We start from the raw sequence: 23,309 nt of genomic DNA on the forward strand, positions 1-23,309 counted from the left end.
AAAAATACCATGCTTTATTCAGGGCATTTGACCTATTAAATAGATAGGGACGAAATTTTGTAATTACAATTACCCAAGTCATCAACTGTATGTTCAAAGTTTATAACTATTTCTATTGGCACCTATGTAAGAGCGTTTAAAAAAAATAAACTTTAATTACCAGAATTTGTTGTTGTGTAGTTTTCTTTTGTGCTATTTTCGCGCAAAAAGTAGTTCGGTTGACTGGTTTTCGTGTCAAAGTCAAAGTTTTTATAATTGTAGCCAACCACCGATAAAGATAACGTTTACCGTGACTATTGCTGGTCGAACACGAGCACCTGACGGTTTTAATCACTGTCGCAAGTCACAGCTGTTAGTGGCGAATCTAGGCCGTCACGGTGAATAGTTGGTGTAAGTGACTACTATAGGGCGCCGTAACTATATCGTCAACTTATATTTTGTCATGTTGGTCTGTACTGATACTTGTGAATAGATATCCTTCTTCCATGACTTGACATGAGTGTTATATAAAATGAACGTCCTATCAACAACAACATTCAGCCTAGGGCAAGTGTTGTGTGTTGTTCTCCTTTTACAATTTCTGCAGTGTCTTTGAGCGTTCAGTGATATAATTCTAGTATATGTAATTAAAGCATCTAATACTAGTGCGTGTTTGCGAACAGAGTGTTAACAAATCATGGTACATTTCTGTTCAATGCTCGCTTATTTATTCGCTATTTAAACGCGCGTTTCGCTACAAGTTTCTCATCCTGTGTACACTTCAGTTCAGTCACGGTCATTTTGATCGTTGGATACCAAGCTCTGAATGAGTATTCCACTGACGAAAAATACGGACGCAGTTGCCCCTGTGCGACTTGGCCATAATGACGCTTTGACAGTGCATTTAGTTTATTGCTATTAAGAAAAAAGACGGTCAAACAGACTTGCCATGTAGTTCTAAACTTCCAAGCTTCTTCTAATTTTATTCAATATGAATACAAGTACGTTAGGTAATATGGGATGTCATACATTATAAATTAAGGGCGTCAACTTTTTGTAAGACGACATTACGACATTACTATTAAATGTATTTTCGTAGATATTATTATGATCTGTGATAGCAACTAAAAGAAATATTCAATTTGCGTATACAGCTACAGATATTGACCTTGTGCTTTAAACTATTTATTGCAATAATAATTGTAATACAAACCACATTCAATAATAGTCCCTTATGACTTTCTTGGAGGATTCACTTAACTCTAAAAAATGCTGCCATCGTTAGGTGACGTCACAAAAATCACGTAACAAAATATTCTATTTCGATTGGCCGTTGTAAATATCACGTGACAAACAAATGGCAACCTGCCATTGGTTATTCACCGTTAGGTGACGTCATAAATGTCACGTACCAGTGTATTAAATTTCGATTGGCTGTTGCAATACCACGTGATTAAGATTAAAATGGCAGCCAACCAGATACCCTTAAAAGGAGAAATCGGAAAACCAATCGAGGAGATCCCGACCCGAGAATCCCCACGCACGAAGGACGTCTCCGAGACCTTACCCCTGTCTTTATGACGGAACTGTTCTGTCTTGGTGTTTTACAAATATGAACTAAAACGAACTAACTCTACTTAATGGTCTAATCTTTGTCTTCGAGTGACTCAGTTGATCCCCAAGTTTACTTCTCACATTTGCCAAGCGAGGAATTCCCCAACTTACGATCCGCACCAGGTCGATATATTACTTTCCTTTTCCCCAAAACTGACACTATTCCCCGACTCCGAGCTACGACCGGTTACAATGCCACATAATTCTGCCCTGATTTTAGGCCCTATCAAACTTGCGTAAAAATAGTGAAATACGAAGAAACGTCAAAATAAGTATTCAGCGTATGACATCTAGGCTTGCAAAACACTACAAGACAGTTACTAAATAACGGGGAACAGAGAGCACGGACAATAAAACTCACCAGATTCCCACTGATACGAAACTATAGATGCCACGTGAAATCCCAGACGAATAAACAGTGATTATAACAAGTAACACGATTGATATTGATTTTCTTATATGTTGCTGAACTTTAAGTAGTTTACTTTGTTATCTTGGGATTTCAAATTATTGATTGAATTCGATTGGACATAATTTAATTTAAAGCCAGTCACCTGATTTCGTTTCAATTATTTCACTACAATAATTTCATTTTTAATATGTAAATAAGTAATGTAACTTATTTTTTTACACCCGAGCAATAAAAAAAAATAATAGTCTGTTAACATCAGTTTTCATCCAGATGCACACACATACTTTGGTTGCCTGATATCAAGCTTAATTCCAAGTCAGTGTCTACACTTTCACTCTAGTAGCGGCTTCCACAGAAATAGGAAGAGTTGAGACCTCCTTCAATAGAATATAGACTTTTCAAAGTACCTGTGATATTTTAAGTTTATTAACTTAATTAAATATCACATACAAGTAGATACCCACATTACAAAAGTTTTAGTCTGATCCCCAATTACCGCCCTCAGCGTTGACATTGGGCAGGGGACCAGACTAACAGAGGTTTCCAATTACTGACTCAACGGAAAGTAAAAGCATTAAGAAGGTCGGATATTCAAAATGTTCAGATTTGTGTTGTAATGTGTTGTCCAGAAAAAAATACATTTCACACCGTGGGCTATTCTGATCAACATTTCTCATAAATAAATAAATAAACAAACAAACAAACGCTTAAAAACCTCTCTGGGCTGGTTTTCATAACATTCTTTCACCTAGTAAGTTTGGGGGAAACTCGTCTATCACCAGTGACTAGTTAAATAATAACACATGTTTGTGAGCGCAATATCACGATTTGTTGCCTGCCCTAAGGATGGTCATTACCTTTACCAATAACTGTGAATTTATATACCAAATTTCTGGTTCTGGCGTGAAATTACTTCAATTAACTCATTTATCGCGGAGTAACCTTATCAACAAATTGTTTTTTTCAGTCGATGTTAGATTGTATGGTGGTTTAAGGCCATTTGTTGGAAACGTTGAAATAAGAATAGATAACGGCGACTGGGCACTTGTGTGTGCAACTAATAGCTCCCGATGGAACTGGATGGAAGCGAGAATCGTGTGTAAACAATTAGGTAATATTCATTTTTCATTTTGGTTTATTGAGTCATTCCATTTGTTAGTACCTTCCATGGTCAATGACAGAGATAAATAAGCATTACATGTCTTATTTTAAAACTATGTAGTCTCCCGAATCCAATGGTTGTATATGTTAACAGACTGAAATGTTGTTTTTTTCCAACTTTAGGGTTTGTTGATGCCATGTGGTTGTCTGTGTCGCAAATCGATTATTTTGACAGTGATCTCACTGAAGTGAACGTCTGTGACATCAGCTGTGATTCGTCAGCAGAATCGCTGGAAGACTGTGAAATACATGTTACATCCGATAACACCTCCTGCGCATGCTCTGAAATGGATAGAGCGTTGGTGTCATGCTATTGTAAGCAGTAGTTAGTAATTGTCCCAATTGACAGTTTGAATACAAATAGTTTTACACAGTTTTCACTGTTTGAGGCAGACCGACAGACAGACAGACAGACAGACAGACAGACAGACAGACAGACAGACAGACAGACAGACAGACAGACAGACAGACAGACAGACAGACAGACAGACAGACAGACAGACAGACAGACAGACAGACAGACAGACAGACATACAGACAGACAGACAGACAGACAGACAGACAGACAGACAGACAGACAGACAGACAGACAGACAGACAGACAGACAGACAGACAGACAGACAGACAGACAGAGATTCACGGAACTTGTTTTTGGCCCTTAAATAGTTTTCCATTCTTTGGACTTCCATCATGTCCACTGATCCAACTACATACCGTAGCTATATGAGTTTGGAGTAAACGTGAACCCTAACCCGGTCGGTTCACCTCGGGTTTTATATAAATAATCTATTACTATTGGAGGAAACAAAGTTTCGTGTTTCTCTTGTTTCAACGAGATCTCAGTGGCCATTCACGCCAAAGGTCGGGGTCACTTGTTGAAACTTACCAACGAGTAAACGAGGCATCCATGGGGTTCAAAATGGGCATGAGGTCTCTTTTTGACATTTTCAATGGTCAAGGGTTCCTTTTCTCATATTCAGGATTCAATGGGATCGATATTTTTTCTGTTTTCATATGATGTGTTACAATTATTATGAACTACTGTATATTAATAAGGGGTGTTTTTTAATATCGCTCCAAGGGGTGGGGTTTTGGAGAAATCGGGTCACCTGACCGTGATTTTCACCTATTGCTGGTGCCTCGCATACACGTTTATAAGTAATAGTAAGTAATATCCTGAATATTGGTTATAAAGTCATAAAACAAAAGAGAAAACGAAAATTGTCAATAAATATGGCCAATTATATTATACTGTGATATCAAGTTTAATGCATAATCAATTCGATCGTGCTCTTACATCGCAATCATTAACAGTACTGTTCTCAACTAAACTCAGGACTAACCCATACGAACACTATATATGCAAGTACCTCATCAGACCGCACACCATCGCCTTCAACATGGTGTATTTATTTTCAACAGTTCCTGGATTTCGTGGTCGTTTTAAAGAGGGTCTGACAGCAGAGAGAATATTTCCTACTTCAAGCAAAGAAGACATACCCACAGATAAGCTCACTATCCCAGAATGCATTGGGACTTGACGGGAAAAAGGTAAAGCTATTGCAGCCCTCTACGGTGGGAATGAATGTTACTGTGGTGATGATGATACAGACTACGATCGATACGGAGAAGCTATTCCAGGTGAACTAATAAATGGCATGGATGTATACGGTACGGAACAGTGTAGTGGTTATACTGATACCAACCCTTATACGCAGCAGGGATGTGGTGGAATCTATCAGCTGGACATTTATGATAGTAAGTATGACATTTCAAAGAACACTGGTTTTCATGAGACAGGATGACAGTACTCTCAATGATGATTTAGGTTTAATTATTTAATTTAATTATTTTAAGTAAGTATAAATTGTAGCTTCTTGCGGCTATCAACCATATGATACGCGCTAATGAACCAGCCATTTAATTTATGGCAAAATTACACAGTTTCAATCATGTGTAATTAAAGACATAAACTAAATAAACACTTTGCTTGAAATGCTTCGTGGGATAATGGTAATAAGATACGAATAAAGAAATATTTGACAAAAAATAAATAAATACGACCGTAGTTCAACGTCATTGTTTGCCGCCCCCCCCCCAAATAATGTGTAATTGCATGTATAGAATGGCATATTACTGCGGTGTATATTTCGTTTCATATACATAAGACAGTCAGCGGAAGATAGAAAAGTGCTTAAAACAACTTGTTTCCTTGTTTCGGCATTTTTTGTCACAAGCAGGCATCTATGCTAGATCAAGTCCTCATATAGTAAGGTTTCAGGTCAGGGGCGATGCCAACATTTTCCGGCCATTTTTGGGCCAAAACGCCCTTATTTTGGGGTCAAAATTTAAAAAATGATCCAATCGTTTTCAGATGCATATCAATTTACTTGTCTTGACATATTTGTTTACCTTGCGTTACGTCACAATGGCCGAAAATGTGGAAAAGTCAACACACTTTTCGTGAAGGGTCAAATTAATAAAATTTGTTATAATGGTCTGATTTTGAAAATTGTGGTGTCTAATTATATGTTTTCTTGGATAGAAAAGCTAATAAGACAACTTTCATAGACCATTATGCCAGTCTTAGCTATGAAAATTTAAACACTTACGCATACGTATTTTCACAGTAACAGATTTGTAAAATGTATTTATTATATACTGGTTTGGTAACATATCGTTCACAGCAACAATTTTCAACGCACTTTGATCGGCCATTGGCAGTAATGTAAAATGGAAAGTGCTGAACCGCTTTTCTAGACGATATCTATTGTATATATTTGTACAATTGCAAGTAAAGGCAAACAACGAGACATACATTAAAACAGCGCACCTTGGCGCTGTGCCACTGTAGGCAGACGTAATCCTCGTTGCGCAACACCCACTGCCCTACAAATGAACACCTCCAAATGCCGTCTCAAAATGACTAGTTGTTAAGGCACAAGTCAAATATAAGATCTAGTACAGAAACAACGTATAAATGTATACACATATACTCATCTAAGCCTAATACGAACATACATTTTTGTGATATTTATGACGTGATTGGATGAAACATTTACGTGATACATATCTTCATAAATTATATCTTCACAGCAACAGTAGGAGCATGCAGTAGGAATCTGACGGATCGCTGTGGTTACATCTACTCACCAAACTTCCCCGGTATAAACAAACAACAAAACTGTGTGTGGATAATAACTACCGCTGAAGATCATATCATAGAACTTGATGTCGTATATATTATTTATAGTTTTTTTGGGTAGTCTGCAAGTTCGAGATGGTGGAGATGATACAGCGTCAACGATATATCATGGGAACTATATAGGAGACGAAATTAAAGTCAACAGTTCATCCAACATGCTGTGGATGAATTAAATAGAAGGTGATCGAGACTACGGACTCTTTGCGAAATATAAATGTGGGTGTCCGTTTTACAAATTTTTTAAACAATATTTAAAATCTAACAAACGTTATTTATAAATAATATCTACTAACCGTATATTTTATACAACAAATGTTCAGATTTTATCTTCGTCTTTTATATTATTGTTTATATTATATAATCTTAAGCGCGCAGTTTCTTTGAAAAATCTCATCTCAAATTTACCATGATATAGCACATATCTCCGACGTTTTTGGCGGTGGTTTAGAAATGTTTGTTGTTTAGAACACTCAATATTGGAGTGATATAGCCTGCACGTGTTTGCAGACATATCATGATAATTTATCCTCTGTTACGTTTTCTTTCCCGTGAAAGCAATCAATGACACATCTCTTATTCTCAACAGCCATTCCAGTGACAAATGACGTCACAGTGTGTACAATACTATACTTGGATGAAAATCGTATAATGAGTCCGTCACTATCTTGCGCTGAAAATTACTATCCTGGCGACTACATCACATTTTCCTGTGTTAAGGGGTATGTGTTGACTGGAGAACGTGTTATAACCTGCCTAAGTGATGGCCAGTGGAGCTTTAAGTTTCCTGTATGTGCAGGTTGGTATAATCCCGTTGGTGTGATACATGCATATTGATTCATTTACGAGGATACACATTTAACGTATAAATGTACCAGATCAGCTACTGGATTGAGTGTCTGCGATGTTAGATGTGTTAACTTTTAAGAAACATGGAAGTTAGTTGAGTGTTTGTTATGTGATTACACAAATTCCAGTCAATATGTTTATTTTATAGGAATATTCCACGAATAGCGATCATTGTTGAGATGAGCTAGGCTACATATAGAGTATCCCTCGTCCCTGTCTTTATAGCATGGTTAGATTATGCTAGCACACACATTCCAATATTACAGTAATAGACTGAGTATAGAACTTGTGGATACATATACACTAGTATAGATTACTCGCGTTTATGTTAACCATTTGGTGGCATAATTGTTCCCGACTAAATGTCGGTGCAACGTATTGCCAATATTTATATGTTTTTATTAGAACTTTGAACCAAATGGACATAGTGTATTGTATTGGCTACAGATCTTTTGAAACATGTACGTGGGTTTTTTTTTTCGACAAAAGATGACTTTGGCTTCAAAGGGATTATCACCTGATAAATATAATACGATATATTTTTTCTTATACACGTAAGAACCAACGACACTGGTTACACCTACAAATATAGAGATTACTATGCCTACTACAGTGTCAGACATGGAATCTGGCGTGATAAGTATACATCGCTGTGCATTAGGTATGTTAGATTTAGATGTGGTGTGGTTTGAGTTCAGTGTGTCAAAGTGTACTGAACCAATTCGTATATTCATACATAGCATAATGCTAAATACCGACAATTATGACTTTTATCTGAGGACGACGATGATGATGGCGGTTGGAGGTGATAATCTGTCCTACACCTTAAAGAAATACTATTAAATATGCTTGAACGGTTATATTATAGGTATATTGGTCTCCGCTGCTGCCTGCATTATGTCCCATAGAATTGTGTTGGGATAATATACAATATCCTGCAGCCGGATTCTGAGTCAATATAGGACTGAATATGTGTACAAGAGATTTGGATTTTATGTGTTCAAGAACGTAATGTTGTCTTCCTGTTATAACCCTATTGTCTATTCATGGATCAAATACTCAAGTTGTAATATGAGGTTATTGTTATTGCGAGGATACCGACAAGAATGCACGAAGACAGTACAGCGGAAGTATGGAACGACGCGCAGCGACGGCGTACTGTCTGAGTGCATACTTTGCGGTATCCTTGTAATAACTTTGATTATATTTAATAGCATTTGATGTTTTCTAGTATATAACAAATATTATATAATAATCGTAATTCATTCATCGTGAAAACGTTGTTATGGTTGGCCAATATATCCCTAAAGTTATTAATGTCCATATATTCGTGATATATAATGGGTATAGCGTTTTTATATATGTTATTTTTTTATTTTATGTATACCAATATTAAGTCAAATTAAGAAATATTTTGAAATATGTCGAAGTCGCATTTCCGCTTTGTATGTCATAATGAACACTGACTCATGTGTGTATAATAACGCATGTTTCATTTGGTGATTAAACACGACCTGAGTAGACGCTAACAATACCAAAACTCAAGGAATGAGCGTACCGCAACGGGGTAGAATAATTCCACCCCTGTTTTATTTTCGATCCGCCTGCAACGCTATGCTGCCGTAGATGATTGACCTGAGTCACGTGGTCCGGGAAATCCCCTACTTGGGTCTCTCCCTGCTCGACGGCGTGAAACTCAATAACAGATATACCTAAGCACAACATGGATCTAGAATATACTGCAAAACATGTCTTTTTAGCTAGCATGTTATTTAAGCTAATCTGTAATGTCGCTAATTCAAGATGTAGCTAATTTAATGTAGCTAATATTCTCACAGGGAGATAGTGAACACTATACTAGGATTCTGTTATTTCATGCCAAGATTCAAATACGCTAAAACTGCATGCAGCTATTTCAACGTGTTCTACAGTATTATTTTGGCTGACACTCCTCATTTATGTCGGGAATCCATGTCACATATATTTTATTTTTAGAAATCGAGAGGGAAAAGATGGGGATGAATCCATGGACATATAAAAACAAGTATAGTTGTATTTGTGAACTCTATACTATTTGCGCCTGAAATCAAAGATATATACCCAAATGTTTGCTATAATTGAGTAAATACTACGTGTTGTTATTTTTGCAATCACATGTTGTGTATATTTTCCTAATACTGACAATATATTTATATTTGATATGCGTTTCTTTCATGTGTATGTGTTTAATCACCTTCTTGTATTATTAAGTAGGGGATTTGTCACAGTATATTCCGTGTCATTTCTATGCGTTTCTTCCTATGTTAGCTGCAATAATGAGAACGAAAGTGCTTATGTGTGCGTTGTGTTGCTGTGGTAGCGACAGGTGACTGTACGTCAATAAAGATCATTACAATCCCATAGTCCCAATTGTTACTTACTTACATACTTACTTATGCCTATCGTCTCTCCTGGGACATAGGCCATCAACAAGATTTCTCCAACCAGGCCGGTCTTGTGCCAGACGCTCCACTTCCCTCCAGGTATAGCCCAACTTCCGGACATTAGCCTCTAGGCCCCGTCGTCAGGTACTTCTTGGACGGCCCCGTTTCCGTTTGCCCTGTGGGTTCCAGCTGAGTGCCGACCTTGTGATGTTTTGGGTTGGTTTTCGAAGGGTGTGTCCTAGCCATCGCCAGCGTCTCTGTAGTATTTCCTGTTTTATGGGCTGCTGATTTGTTCTTTCCCATAACTCATGGTTTGTGATCACATCTGGATACCATATTCTTAATATTCTTCGTAGGCAAGAGTTTATAAATGTCTGGATTGTCCTGGTGATGACTTTCCGAATTGTTAATAAACAATAACGTAAAGAAACACGACAAAGACTCGTCCATGTAGTACATTGGAATATAATTTGCTAAAGTGAATTTCCAATGATTTGGCACAAATGAAATACTAAAGATACACGTATAGCATGCGAATCGTGTAAAAATTGTGGTACTTGCTACGTGTCTATCAAATATACCCAGAAAGAAACAATATTGCCGACATGCTTAGTATTTTACACAGACTAAAAAGCCCTTTTTGCATGTCGGGTGACCAAAGGATAGAGTTATGTCCTCCAATCGTGATGTGGAGCGTCATCGTTGTGACGAGTAACAGTCACTGCTTCTAAGTGACATGGCGCAACGGTCTACTAGGAGAGGACAAGCCAAGTAAGTTATGTCAGTTAATATTGACATTAATATCTTGTACTCTGTTAAACAAACAAGGCTCTATCAGTAGTCTCTTATATGTTTGTGCATTATTGAACATTTCATTCCACTGTTTATGACTGTTAATGTCGATTGAGTAACATTGTATGTTTACTATATTAAACATCATAACTTGCTTAGCGCGAATCTGCTCATATGATTTGCTGATACGTGGTGCGTTATACCTGACAATAAAATACATGTGATTCTGACCCAGATATGGTGACAAATGTCTTATATGTTGGAATATATATATATATATATATATATATATATATATATATATATATATATATATATATATATATATATATATATATATATATATATATATATATATATATATATATATATGTATATATATATATATATATATATATACATGTATATATATAAGGTACTTAACTTAAGTCTTAACTCCTGATGAGTGAGGTACTCCATGTACCTTACGAAACAGTACTGTAGAGTGAACTTTACTCATGTAGTCGTGTCTTAATTTCTCTGTCCACGTATGTAAATCTGCTCTACAAACTCATCGTTTAGTATTGAGCACTCTCACCTGGAATAATCGACTACCTTCCAATATATATATATATATATATATGTGTGTGTGTGTATGATGGAATGCTGGTTATGCAGCAATAACACCAATCCATTGTATTACATAATATATATTGCAAAACGTAATAATCTGTGTTAATCTATGTTGTATTACTATTACAATTTTTCTAACCCTGGCTTTTCAGCATCTATTGCGATAGTGACACCATTTCGATATAATATGCGAATATTTTATGAGGTAATAAATGTTTTGCCGAGTATTCAGTCTCTCAAAAAACTGTGATCAAGTTCTACACGTTTTGTTAAGTTTGACATAATACATATATACTTTTCATTCAAACAAAGAAAGGTGGGATACATTGAGTTTGCCCGAGGGCATTGCATGCTGGGTACAACCTTGTTGTCTGTGGTTGTTGTTAGTTGGGTAAATAAAGTGCATCCATGCAATGAATGATTCAACTCTTATTTAAAGTAGTGAGAGTTACGACCTGACATATTACAAGGCCCAGGTGTGATATGCTACATGTAGCTTAGATCTATTCAATGTATTACAATAGTATGCAGAAAATATGACATCTATATGCGAGAAAGTGAAAATATATATACATATATTGTCTAATACAGTGTGAATACATGTCGTAGCTATAAGATTCGTCAGTGTCATTGTCAGAAACGTTAGGAACATGCAAATTCTAAAGTTCATTTAAAAGAAACGGCTTTTATTTTTGTTGGGCTATGTAACCGTATATAATGGGTCAGTACACGCAAACCGGAAAAAGTACAAAGTCCACAAGAGCTCGTCTCATCAACAACTACGCAGACGTGGGGCCACAGGCAAGATGGCTGCCTTGAGGAACGCTTCATACGAATTTGACCCGTTTTACGAGCTTCTGAACGACGTTGCTATGGATATGACAGAAAGTAAGTGACACAATTAACTGTGCAATGATAACTCCCCGGAAAAGCGAGACACATGGCCCGTAAATGATTTAGGCTACAATCACGCTTGTGTTGTTGTTGATGACGCTATGTCTGAACAGCCACCATTTGCCTCACTAAATTCCATGGGTGTGGTTTACATAACTATTATTTATTGCGTGTTGCCACTACTTGTACAGAATTCACTGGGTCACACTCCATTGTCAGTGTTGGTTATGTACTTATCGTTAAGTAGCGCTGACATTACGTGGACTTACTGATTCTACAAGGAAATACCCCCACGCAAACTTAATATCCAAATTAACAATCACATCAAACATTAGACAAACGTGTAATTATGAGTGCTCGCAAAGGCGGCGACCTATTCGAAATTATGTCAAATGATTGGCGGTCTTATGCAAATTAAGGTAAAGATGTAGGTTCGTGGGTACTTGGTTAGAGACTATCAACATTTCAGAGCTTACCAATTGTGGAGCATACTAAACAAATTTAAAATTTAGTAACCGAGGTAAGCGTATGTAATTAAAGAGAGGGAGTCGTCACCTGCGCATGACCATAGCGTGTCTTTGTTTACAAATATGCGTCTACCCATGAGCCTTTGCGTTTTTAGCGTGTGTTGTTATTGTCGCTTGGGACTCAATTCCCGCGAGTGCACAGGTGACGACCCTCGCGCTTTAAATATCCCGAGAGTTTGTTTCGTTCCTCTTTGATTGACAAGTTACTGTTGATGATATGTGCATCAGTGCGTGTGGTGGTTTGTCCTGGCTCCCTATTTTACTTATCTCAAGTGCGATCAACTAGAGGTAGACGGTGTCAGCATGCAATGCGTAGTGGAAAAAGACAAAACACACGAAAACTATACATTTTAAATGATAAATAAACGTATTAAACCCTTATTTCATGAACATGTGAACAACTTCTAGTCTGACATCTTCCAGTCGCATACTGTGAAATACTTTTATTTTTATTTATTTTCGCGTACAGGAAATAAAGTGGTCAATATTTCTTTTGTTCTTTTGGTAGATAGAGTTCAGAGTTTTTTTGTGTTTTTTTTTGCATTGTGAACGATACTAAAATAAGCTTTTTACACAACATAACTGTACATTGCCAGTTGATAACATTGTAATGAATAGCAAGATACTTTTCAGTGTCAAAATACACAAACATAAAATCACGAAAATAACATCAAAATTGGCAACGAGATGTTGTTTTAATCATCTGCGATGCCATTTTTATCAACCGTCTCGTCTGCGGTTGAATGAAACAGTAGTTTACAGTAGTTTTTCTTAAAATGCGAATTAATTTCGAATTGACTTCGATAATTTATCTTTGATTATTAAATATTAATATATTCTGTAAACAAAATAATACATTACGGCCAATAAATCAAACTGAATTGTCGTTTGCACCGCTTTTTATCGGACCCTACTTTGTTAACTATTGAAAAAAGTTTCACGTGAAATAAACAATTATGAGAGCTGTTTAGATTTGCACTTCCTGGGCCAACTGAGATAATTGTTTATTTGCATGACCATTTAATATGCGTAATAAAAGAATGGACCCCGGACTAATCAATCATTCCATAGAATTTCGAATAGGACACCGCCTATTATATATATATAATATAATAATATAATATAATATATATATGTTCAATGTGCTGTTAAGTATGAATATATTGGCATAGATACAGTAGTGTTTAATACTTCATGTCGCCAGTTTCTTTCACAACGTGCTCACGAACCTGCATCTACAGCTTAAGGCAGACGCGCGCTCATTGCCCCAGTGTAAGCGACACAAATGCCAACCGACATATGCAGCAAACCTCATTCAAGAATTTGATTTCGTCTTAAACAAGTTCCTAAACTGCTATATATAGCTTATTTCCTCAGTCCAGCCGATTGCCAGGCGATGACATATAAACAAAGGAGAGCACATAGTATTGATGGCTAATGTGACTTTTGAATTACACAAATATCCGATGATTGCGGGCAACAAAATTTACTGGTACGCACGGGTAATAATGTACCAATATCTTGTAGTTGTAACTGTCCTCGTACTGTTTTTCGTAGGTCATACAAAAGACATGATGCGTCGCTGTGTTAGTGTTATACCAGGAAGAACTTTGGAAAGCATTGAACATCCGTTTGATTTATTCAGAACACTGCATGATCAGGGAAACATCACAAGAGATAACACTCTGTTTTTGGAGAAAGCATTGGAGGCTATTGCCCTGAAGAAACTGGCACAAAAACTACAAAAATATCATGAAAAAGGAAAAACAGGTAACATGGTTTTAATGTTTTTATAGAATATTAAGGTAGTATAATCAGATATATATACATTATTAATGATATGCTTCATAATAACAATATATTGAAATAAATGAAAAATGTACCTCTCTATGGAAATATCAAGTGACAGCCCTATCATGTGCCATGTGTTACAATACTTTACCCTCTACCAAAACGCATATTTGTAATTTGAAACCAATGTTTTATTTTAAATCAATTTTGCACTTTTTGCTTAAACTATGAAGCAGCATATATACAAGCATTCGCCGTCCACATCCATTGAATTATATCATGGGAACATCCTTAATTGCACATTCTACGGTTAAGTGTATTTAGAAAGTGTTATCCATAGGACAACACGAAGTTTGTTGATAACATATAAACTGTCTATATATCGATATTTTGGTACTATAGAAGTGGTAGAATCCCCAAGTAGACCCTTCGAAGAGAGTGGTAGACATGCGCTATGTCAAGAAACTGACGATCGTGGTACACGCGAGAGTGTGGAAATTCATCAGCAAAGCCAGGTGGCGACAGCTGTAGAAGAAACTCAGGTATCTACAATTCAGTTATACTTACATACATTACATTTGGAAGGGAATATAAATTTCTATTCTGATCTTTCGTCTGTATTTTTTTTTTCAGTCTGCGTCACATATGACAACAGATATTGTTATAGACAAAGAGGAAAACGGGGATATATTTGTTGATGAAATAGTAAAGGAAACGGTGACGTATTGTGAAGAAAAAAATATATCAAATCCGGTTGAAATTCTCCGCTATTTCCAATCAAAGGTTATGATTGGTAGACCATTGGAAGTAGAAAACATAAATGAATATAGTGAAGGAGACACATCGTATATCATCGTTGACAGGTTTAACCTATTGGAAACAGCACTTGATGAAGTTAGCATTCTTTCATCACGGGATCTGCGCAAAACCCTTGAAGTCGATTTTTATGGCGAGGTAAGACTATGTGAACTATAGAATCATGATATATGACAATTACAATCTTGGTTTGAACGGTTTTAAGAGTGGCTCATAATAAATCACATACAATACAATTTGTATATGTGTCGTGTTTATTTATTTTTTGCAGAAGGCAAAGGACTATGGTGGGCCACGAAAAGAATTTTTTACTAATGTGTTACAAGAAATAAAGGTTAAATATTTTGACCATGGCCTGAGAGAGCATTTGGCGGATGATTATTCAACAGTTGGTGTTGTTATGTGTAAGATGGTGTCATTGATTTCGTTGTTAGTTTGTAGCTTGGCTCATTATTGTTGGTTTTGTCGACATGAAGTTAATTTCTATGTATACCAATTATCATGGTAACACACCATATCATAGCACAAGTCATAATTGTGGTGAGTGCCATAAATCACTACTGTAATTCAATTGAAATATATTGCTAACACATTCTTCTGTTGTATAGTAGCTAGCAAATGTGGTATATGTATTTATACTTACGAGTTACATACCCGATTGATTCATTTGATTTATCCAGTTTACAACTAGGTGGGTAAGGATTTACCACTACAGCTGGCATATTTCATGTATCAATCAGGTGGTGTCAAGACGTTTGGCATGTAACCTTGAGTTCCTCTATATCTTCACATTTCACGTTGTAAATCCCATATACACCAGGTCTGTCTGTAATGAGAAGTATTTAATACTACAGGTCTCAGCATTTTTCAAAATGGAAAAATTCCTCGCTTTATGTCAGATGGTGTACGCCATGAACTACTTATCAGCAGTGACCCTTCTCCATGCATAATTAAGCTACGTGAGGGTCTGAGTAAAATAGGAATATATCAGGTAGGCACCCAATGGTATTATCACATGTAGCTATATAACAATTTAGGAAATTGATTTGCAACTGCATAATAACTATACACCGTATGTACAATAAAATGTGATAGGTGTAAGTCACGGATTTTCCAAAAAGGTCTTAACATGACCCTGGATCATCTACATAACTATTATGTATAATGCAATTAAGTTATCGATCGTGATGTATGTGTATTTAATGTGTACAATTAAATGATAATTCTGTTTGATTTATAGCTCAGTAAATCGATTCCCGCATTTGCGTCCCTTCTTCAACCAAATCCATCAAGTGCTATGACATTCAGAAAGTTAAGATCACTGTTGACGCCATCTTTCAGTGAGGACGGTTCAAATAGCAGGAGACTGGAGGGCGCTGTGTATGGTGTATTTTTGAAATACCTTAGAGACGTTGCAAGTAAGTTTAAAGAGAATAGTGTGTGAAAAGAGAGTGAAATATTTGAGTTATACTTATTACAAACATATCATATAATCATTTGGAATACTAATTGCTAATAGTCTCGAGTATGAAGGCGTCCAGACAGTAGCTGTGTGAATAGTAGCGCACACTATAAGTAGGCAGTGTTGCTTTGGACGCTTGTGCGAGCCATACATTGAACGTGGTTTGTAATATCCATTTATTTTTGCAGGCGGCAGAAGAGATTCTATATCACTTTCAGACGTCCTTCAGTTTGTAACGGGGGCAGACGAAGAGCCTGTCTTAGGATTCAGCATTGCACCGTCAATAGAATTCGTTGACGTAACATCAACTTTTATACCAACCGCAAACACGTGCATAAATTGCTTGTCGTTGCCAAGAGCAACTCTAAACATACCGCTACTTTCCTCTGACAAAATGTTTCAATTATATGATACTGCATTTTCTAAAAAATTCTTTGGAAATATCTAGAAAATAGTTATGAGTTTAGAGGTTCTCAATCAAACATATAATACTATTAGAATAATGATAATACAATGTAGTGACATACATGTATTTATATATTATCACCGAGAATTGTTGAACTAGTTTTTTCTCAAACATAAGTTCCTGAATGTTGTTTGCTGTGCAGTACTGCTTTCAATTTTTGCTCAATCCAATAAAACTATTGCTTAAATTGAGGGGAAAAAACCAAATGAAAAATACGAACATTTCTGGAAGTTTAGAAGTTGAATGTTTTGTGTTTGCATTGAAATATCCTCATTATAAAGATTGTTGTTTTAGAGGGTTTAGACCAAGTTAAGGTTATATATCATCTATTCCATGCATTCAATACTATCGGTTAATTTAATAAGAGGAATAAGTCAAATAATAATATTTCATTGCACACTTATGCATCAATAAAAATTTTGTATTCAGCTCGATCTGCCCTAAAGGGCGGGGGTCGTCGCGCCACGTATGTGCGAGATATCGGTCTAGTATAAACAAAGATGGCGACTTTGATTGTTGCGCAAACCAATGAGTACAAACTGAGAGGTTACTAATTTGTAATTGGGTCGCCAGCGGTAACTATTTCAAGTCGTGCCCATGTCAAAACTCGTACTCGTTATTTTCATTAAAAGAGCGCATAGGATTGCGGGAAATCAATGTTTGTCAACACAAATGTCGCACATGCGCGGTGCGGCGACCATCGACCTTTAACAACAACATTTTGTCAAATCCTTGAATAGTATATTCTCATTAAACATATGTTCAATGCTTAAATATTCATCGTGTGATATCACAAAATGTACGAACAAACTATCACATACTATCAGCTTGAAAAAAAATGACGCGGGCGTTGACAATATGTTCTATGTAGCAAATAAATAACAATGAGATGAATGAAGAATTACTGTGCTTTTTTAAATACCTATTTTGATATTAAATTGTGTGTAGTCACTTTTTGCTTTTGAAACGCATTTGATAATAAAAATTTCATACCACATGATAAAAAGCGATGTCTGGAATTAATTAACAGTTGTTTCAGTTGTTTATTATGAATGACCTCAAAACGTTTACTTGTTAAACCTTTTATAATTTCCTCTTTCGAAAATCGTCATCCAATTTTCAACTGCAATCTAGTTGTCCTGCAGTGCAATTTCTAGGCACTACTATTCGAAAAACTTTGAGTTCCCCCTGACATTACCGTGATTTGCGTTCTGATTCGTTAACGGCATTCTTGACCCATCGGACCAAGGGCCACATGCTGGACGACTAATGCATCACAAATATTATACCGAAGCGATCGAGTGATCAAACTTGGGATAACACTTTTACTCGAACCTCATGTTATGTCATACCAAGAAAATAACATGAATCAGTAAGAGACAACATTTCACGTAGTACGCGGGATCACGCAGTGAAAATTTAATTATGTCGGGAAGGGTGCTTCATTCCTACATTCCATCAGTTTTTACGAGGAACAAGTTCGAAATAAAATAAATGAGAATGTGTTCTCACACAATCGTCGCAATCGGTACACAGTATACAACAAAAATAGATCATTAAGAACAAGCGCCCTCTAGCTGTAGTCTTAGTTCATACGCTGGTAGTAGGTATTTATAGGACAGGTGACTCACTTGTGGCTCAACCACATTGAGATTATATGATATAGGTCAGACTAATTAGCGAGACTACTTAGATGAACTGACTTACTGTGAACTGTAACAGATACGTGTATGTAACCAAATATCACAAATAGTTGTTTGAGTATTCGTATTAGTGCATAATTAAGACTCTCATGTTAATGACTCTCTGATAATGAATGTGAAATAATAGGTTCTTGACAATGACAATGCAATTCAAGCAATCGTAACAGGCTTGAATAAAACGCGTGGAATACTTCAATAAATTTAAATTGCAGATCAGTTTAGATCTACCTGAGATGAGTTGAGCAGTTATGTTTCATTTTTTGTACCAGACCAAGTGCAAGTCACGCATGATTCATTCATATTAAATACAATTATTAAATATATTACTATCCCAAAAATTGCTTCAGTACACCAATCACTGTATAGCTTGCTTTTCACTTTCTTGCTTGTTAATTGTCCTCTTTGGTATCACAAATGCCGTGCATAAATGTTGACAGAACTAACCACCCAAAATATATATTGATAGGTAGTAATGAGCACCAGGTTTTAATCAGATGTAGTACTCAAGCTGTGCCCTTGGCATTGTATCGCATACATTGGCTTTGTCATATACATAACGATCCCATTTCTTTCAGAAAATATAAAATAAAATGAAAATATTAAGCGAATAATATATTTGCCTTTATTATGAATAATACACACTAGATAGAACAATTCTAGTGCATTAAAAACAGTGATTGAAGCGCCAGACGAGTCGTCCTGCAGCAAACAATCAAACACTGAATTGTACATGTATTGTAGGACATACATTAAACACACTGAAGTGAAAGGAAATATAAAAATATAGCTTCATAAAATATTTATGTTTTGAATAAAAAAATATATATGTAAACACATTTCTAATGTATATGTTATAAACAACAATATATACTATAAATACCTACAGCCGAATGCAATAAAAAAAATGCAGTCAGTTTGAAAAAAAAAAACTGTTACATGTATGTCAAACAAGGTTTTGATTCCCGGCATCGCACGCAAACGTGTGCCATATATGAATGAAAATATTTTATTACGATTGCGTATTTGATGAAACTGTTTTCTGCATCAAACCAACACAATTCAATTGACTATGTTAATAATAATAATGTAATAGAAATGTTGAACGTTAAAAAAATAATATACACAATTTCTCGGAAACATTTGAGTAAAAATCACAATTCAAGAAAACTAACGCTCTACATTTAAAGCAAAAATGGAAGATACAGTGTTGTGTGGTTACACCACATGAAACCGGTCTACTGTGTGCAGCAATACAACATTTAATAAAGAAACAAGAGAAAAGAATATTATTTTTCATGGAATGAGTGTAATCCATGGCCAGATTTAAATTAATTTGAGTTCTGAAGTTTTGTTTCAGATCAACAAAATATCTCACGTCTTGAAAATCACGCGAGTCGGGAATCGGACACACGATCGTTTGAGTAAAATATAACTGAGACCCATCATTTGAGCCGGGGTTGTAGACATTCACTGCACGCTAAATATGATGGATATATTGTCGAATAACAGGGCTACGCGCAGCTATATTTTATGTACGTCATGTCAAACAATCATTATCATTGACATCTATGGTCCGCAAATGTTGAATAAATAGTACTAACAAAAAATGGAAAATACAATTGTTTGGACATACAAAAGTACACACACAGGACCACCATGTTATATCCAGTGTGAAAATGTGCTAATGTATTTAAAGAGAGGGGAGTCGTCACCTGCGCATGCGTCAGATGGCCATAGCGCGTCATTGTTCACAAACAAGTGTCTACCCACGAGTCTTTGCGTTTTTAGCGTGTGTTTTATCGTTGCTTGTGACGCGTGCGCAGATGACGACCCTCCCGCTTTAGCGCCTTCTAGTCATATAAATATGTCAACAACGAGGAATCACCAACTTTGACCCTGGTCAGAATTTTGTGCTCGTATAACTGTGTATGCTTAGTAGGTGGTAAAAGAAGACTGACTGTTTGCACTTGGTACCGCCAAATGTTACCAAAGTTATTCCATTGTTCTAACAAGTATCGAATTTCCAGACAGTCATTACGTGTAGATACTTCACTTATTGAAAACGTTTTAAGTTTTGACTGGCATTTAAGAAATAATATAGTAACAGCTGGTATAAAGTAGTTAGCTGCAGCAAGAAATGCCTCCTTGATATCGGAGATTATTTGGTAATTGAGTGAGTATTTTCCAGGACTCATTTTAATTGCTTTAACAATTTCCGACATTGATACACTTTGATTATTTGCGTGAATATTGAGTGTAAGGAAATGTAGCTTTCTAAATCTGTACAGAAGTAATTGGAGGTACATTGCATCTACCATTGTCGAATCGGCAACATGCAATATCAAAGATACTAGCATGTCAAAGGTATAGGGGTCTTCATATTCAGTTTGCAGCTGCTCGAAACATGATTCGATATCCATGTAATACATAAGGTAACTTGCACACCTCAATGATCTCAATGTAACAGACCTTGTTGATTTGATCTGACTGTGTATTACATGCAATATAGTATTGTAACACGACTGTGGTATGTTGTCACAGTCATAGCTTACATCAAGATTAAGTATGTAAGTACATAATGCTTGGGTAAACTTAATAAACAGTTTTTTTCCTTGTCCTCCACATTGCATACAATCATGGGAAATATGAAGCTCATTTAGACAAATATTGTTAATCAATTCTAACAAGAATAAAATACAATAAAAACTGCCTCGAATGTTGTGTTTTAGTCAACGAACATGTGTTTCCATGATAAAATTGAGCCATCCTTTGCACACTACCGCCCTCAACAAAAATATCAAACATACAAATCTCTTCTAAAGCAACAAACTGTTTGGCACGCTGCTTGAAGATATCCAACGATCAACTAAAATCAAACACAAATGAACCATAAGCTGACAAAGATGCCAAACAACTCCAGAAAACATCTTCAAATTCTATCATGTGATCAGGGGCAATTTTTAGAATAAGCTTACGAGTGGAACTGGGTGAATTTTCAATTCCTTTACATAATCGGTAATTAATCAGATATACAAGTTCCTCACTGAAGTTAACTGAAGCATAAACAGTGGAATGTGGGGCCTTGTTGTTCCCGAATTCAAGTGTTAATAAAATACGAAAATTACAAGTTGAAAGACAATCAATGTTCCATGGCATCCATTCAGATATACACACCAGGAACTCTGTATCATATTGACTCTTCCTTAGATATTCCAAGCTTTTGGATAATATATTATATGGATCGTTTTCATCTAGTGAATCTAAGTAAACATCACCCATTATCTTCAGAAGATGAATAGCATTGTCTTCACTGTTCACTAAATGACTAGCATTGCCTTTATGACAACCAAAAACAAATGAAAACATACGATCGTGGCGATCGAATAGAGCACTGAAGGTATTTTTCAGCCATTTAGATATCATTCTGTCATGTGCGTGCTTCCTAACATACAATGCAGTGAAGTATTCACGCCACGTTTTATGATAAAAATAGCAGAGCTTTCTAGGTTTAGTTCTAGAAATACCAGTGTCTCTAACAAGTAACCCCAGTGACAATATTGAATTAGAAATATCATTTTCGTTTATCATCATATTATTTGATTTATATGACTTGAATGCTAGTTCCTTAAGAGCATCCAAAGCAGTAATTACTTCAGGTGGATATTCACCGGCAATGAATTCTGGGTCCTGCTTAGCACAGGCTCTGTTGAGAACACAATCGAGTATTTCACCATATAATTGGGTGATGTCCTCAGGAAATGGATCACCATCCTGGTGATCTTCCCAAATTAAACACAGGAATGAAACATGTAGGGGATTACACAGTGTGTCATGAACAAAATCCAAACAATCCTGTATACTCTCATAATCGTCACTTGTTGTGTAACAATTTGAAACATAGTCAACTACATAGTTTGGTAGGTTTAATTGCGTTGAGAGTTTCTTAATTAGTTTGATGGCTTTATCACTGTGTCCCACAAAATATTTCATAATATAATCACATACTCGTTTCAGGGTAAAACCTTTGATACGGAAATGAGAATCACACTCACTCAATTGTCTGTCACATTCATGTGGTCGTGTTGTCGTAACCACTGTACACCATGGTAATAGCTTCTTGTGAATCAATTTGCATATACTGTGATCTTTTGCAGATTTCATTTTCGGGCCCATTTCATCCAGAGCATCTAGTACATACAAAGTTGACTTAGACTGTTGAGTAAGGGCATCTCTCAACTGATTTTTTGATATACACGGCTGGTCTGGAAGAAGTTGCTCGAAAATGATATCTTCGATTGTATTGTGGCCTACAACCTGTCTGAATTCAATTAGAAAAAGAAAATTGAATTGATCTAGTCTGTCACAAGCCCAATCATAAGCTAACTTTCTACAAAATACTGATTTCCCAATTGCAGGAGGACCCTCAACTTTAATTCGTCTACAATTGTACACTGAGTCTTCTGGCTTGTTGAATATGTCCAAAGGATTCATTACTGTACCTCTCTTGTGTATTCTTCTATCATTACATACCGTTATGATTTCTAGTTCTGTGAAGATATCGCAGAGATCAAGTGACAAGTTTTCGTTCCAAGGTAGAGGACGCAT

At 36.1% G+C, this 23,309-nt stretch overlaps 2 protein-coding genes and 1 long non-coding RNA gene across 3 annotated transcripts; 2 read left to right on the forward strand and 1 right to left on the reverse strand.

Annotated features, from left to right (window-relative positions):
- The first annotated feature begins 4,613 nt into the window (after nt 1–4,613).
- On the forward strand, nt 4,614–7,000 carry LOC146731529 (uncharacterized). The gene is made up of 3 exons (XR_014926933.1): nt 4,614–4,925; nt 6,264–6,588; nt 6,959–7,000. It is a non-coding gene; the product is annotated as an uncharacterized LOC146731529 (long non-coding RNA).
- A 4,799-nt stretch (nt 7,001–11,799) lies between these two features.
- On the forward strand, nt 11,800–18,007 carry LOC144345437 (uncharacterized). Its single transcript, XM_078006869.2, has 8 exons — nt 11,800–11,933; nt 14,024–14,236; nt 14,660–14,799; nt 14,891–15,211; nt 15,345–15,477; nt 15,928–16,064; nt 16,314–16,491; nt 16,724–18,007. The coding sequence occupies exons 1-8, from the start codon at nt 11,852–11,854 to the stop codon at nt 16,981–16,983; spliced, it is 1,464 nt and encodes a 487-aa protein (XP_077862995.1). The 5' UTR covers nt 11,800–11,851; the 3' UTR covers nt 16,984–18,007.
- A 3,559-nt stretch (nt 18,008–21,566) lies between these two features.
- On the reverse strand, nt 21,567–23,309 carry LOC144345436 (protein NLRC5-like). The gene has a single exon (XM_078006868.1). The coding sequence runs from the start codon at nt 23,307–23,309 to the stop codon at nt 21,567–21,569; it is 1,743 nt and encodes a 580-aa protein (XP_077862994.1).

Source organism: Saccoglossus kowalevskii, chromosome 18, assembly GCF_978046115.1.
Source record: "Saccoglossus kowalevskii chromosome 18, keSacKowa6.1, whole genome shotgun sequence".
NCBI classification, from domain to species: domain Eukaryota; kingdom Metazoa; phylum Hemichordata; class Enteropneusta; family Harrimaniidae; genus Saccoglossus; species Saccoglossus kowalevskii.

Coding starts and splice junctions, on each gene's coding strand:
- LOC144345437 (XM_078006869.2), top strand. CDS start 11,852: ATGGCTGCCTTGAGGAACGCTTCATACGAATTTGACCCGTTTTACGAG. Junction 14,237..14,659: donor TCATGAAAAAGGAAAAACAG/GTAACATGGTTT, acceptor TTGGTACTATAG/AAGTGGTAGAATCCCCAAGT. Junction 15,212..15,344: donor AAGTCGATTTTTATGGCGAG/GTAAGACTATGT, acceptor TATTTTTTGCAG/AAGGCAAAGGACTATGGTGG.
- LOC144345436 (XM_078006868.1), bottom strand. CDS start 23,309: ATGCGTCCTCTACCTTGGAACGAAAACTTGTCACTTGATCTCTGCGAT.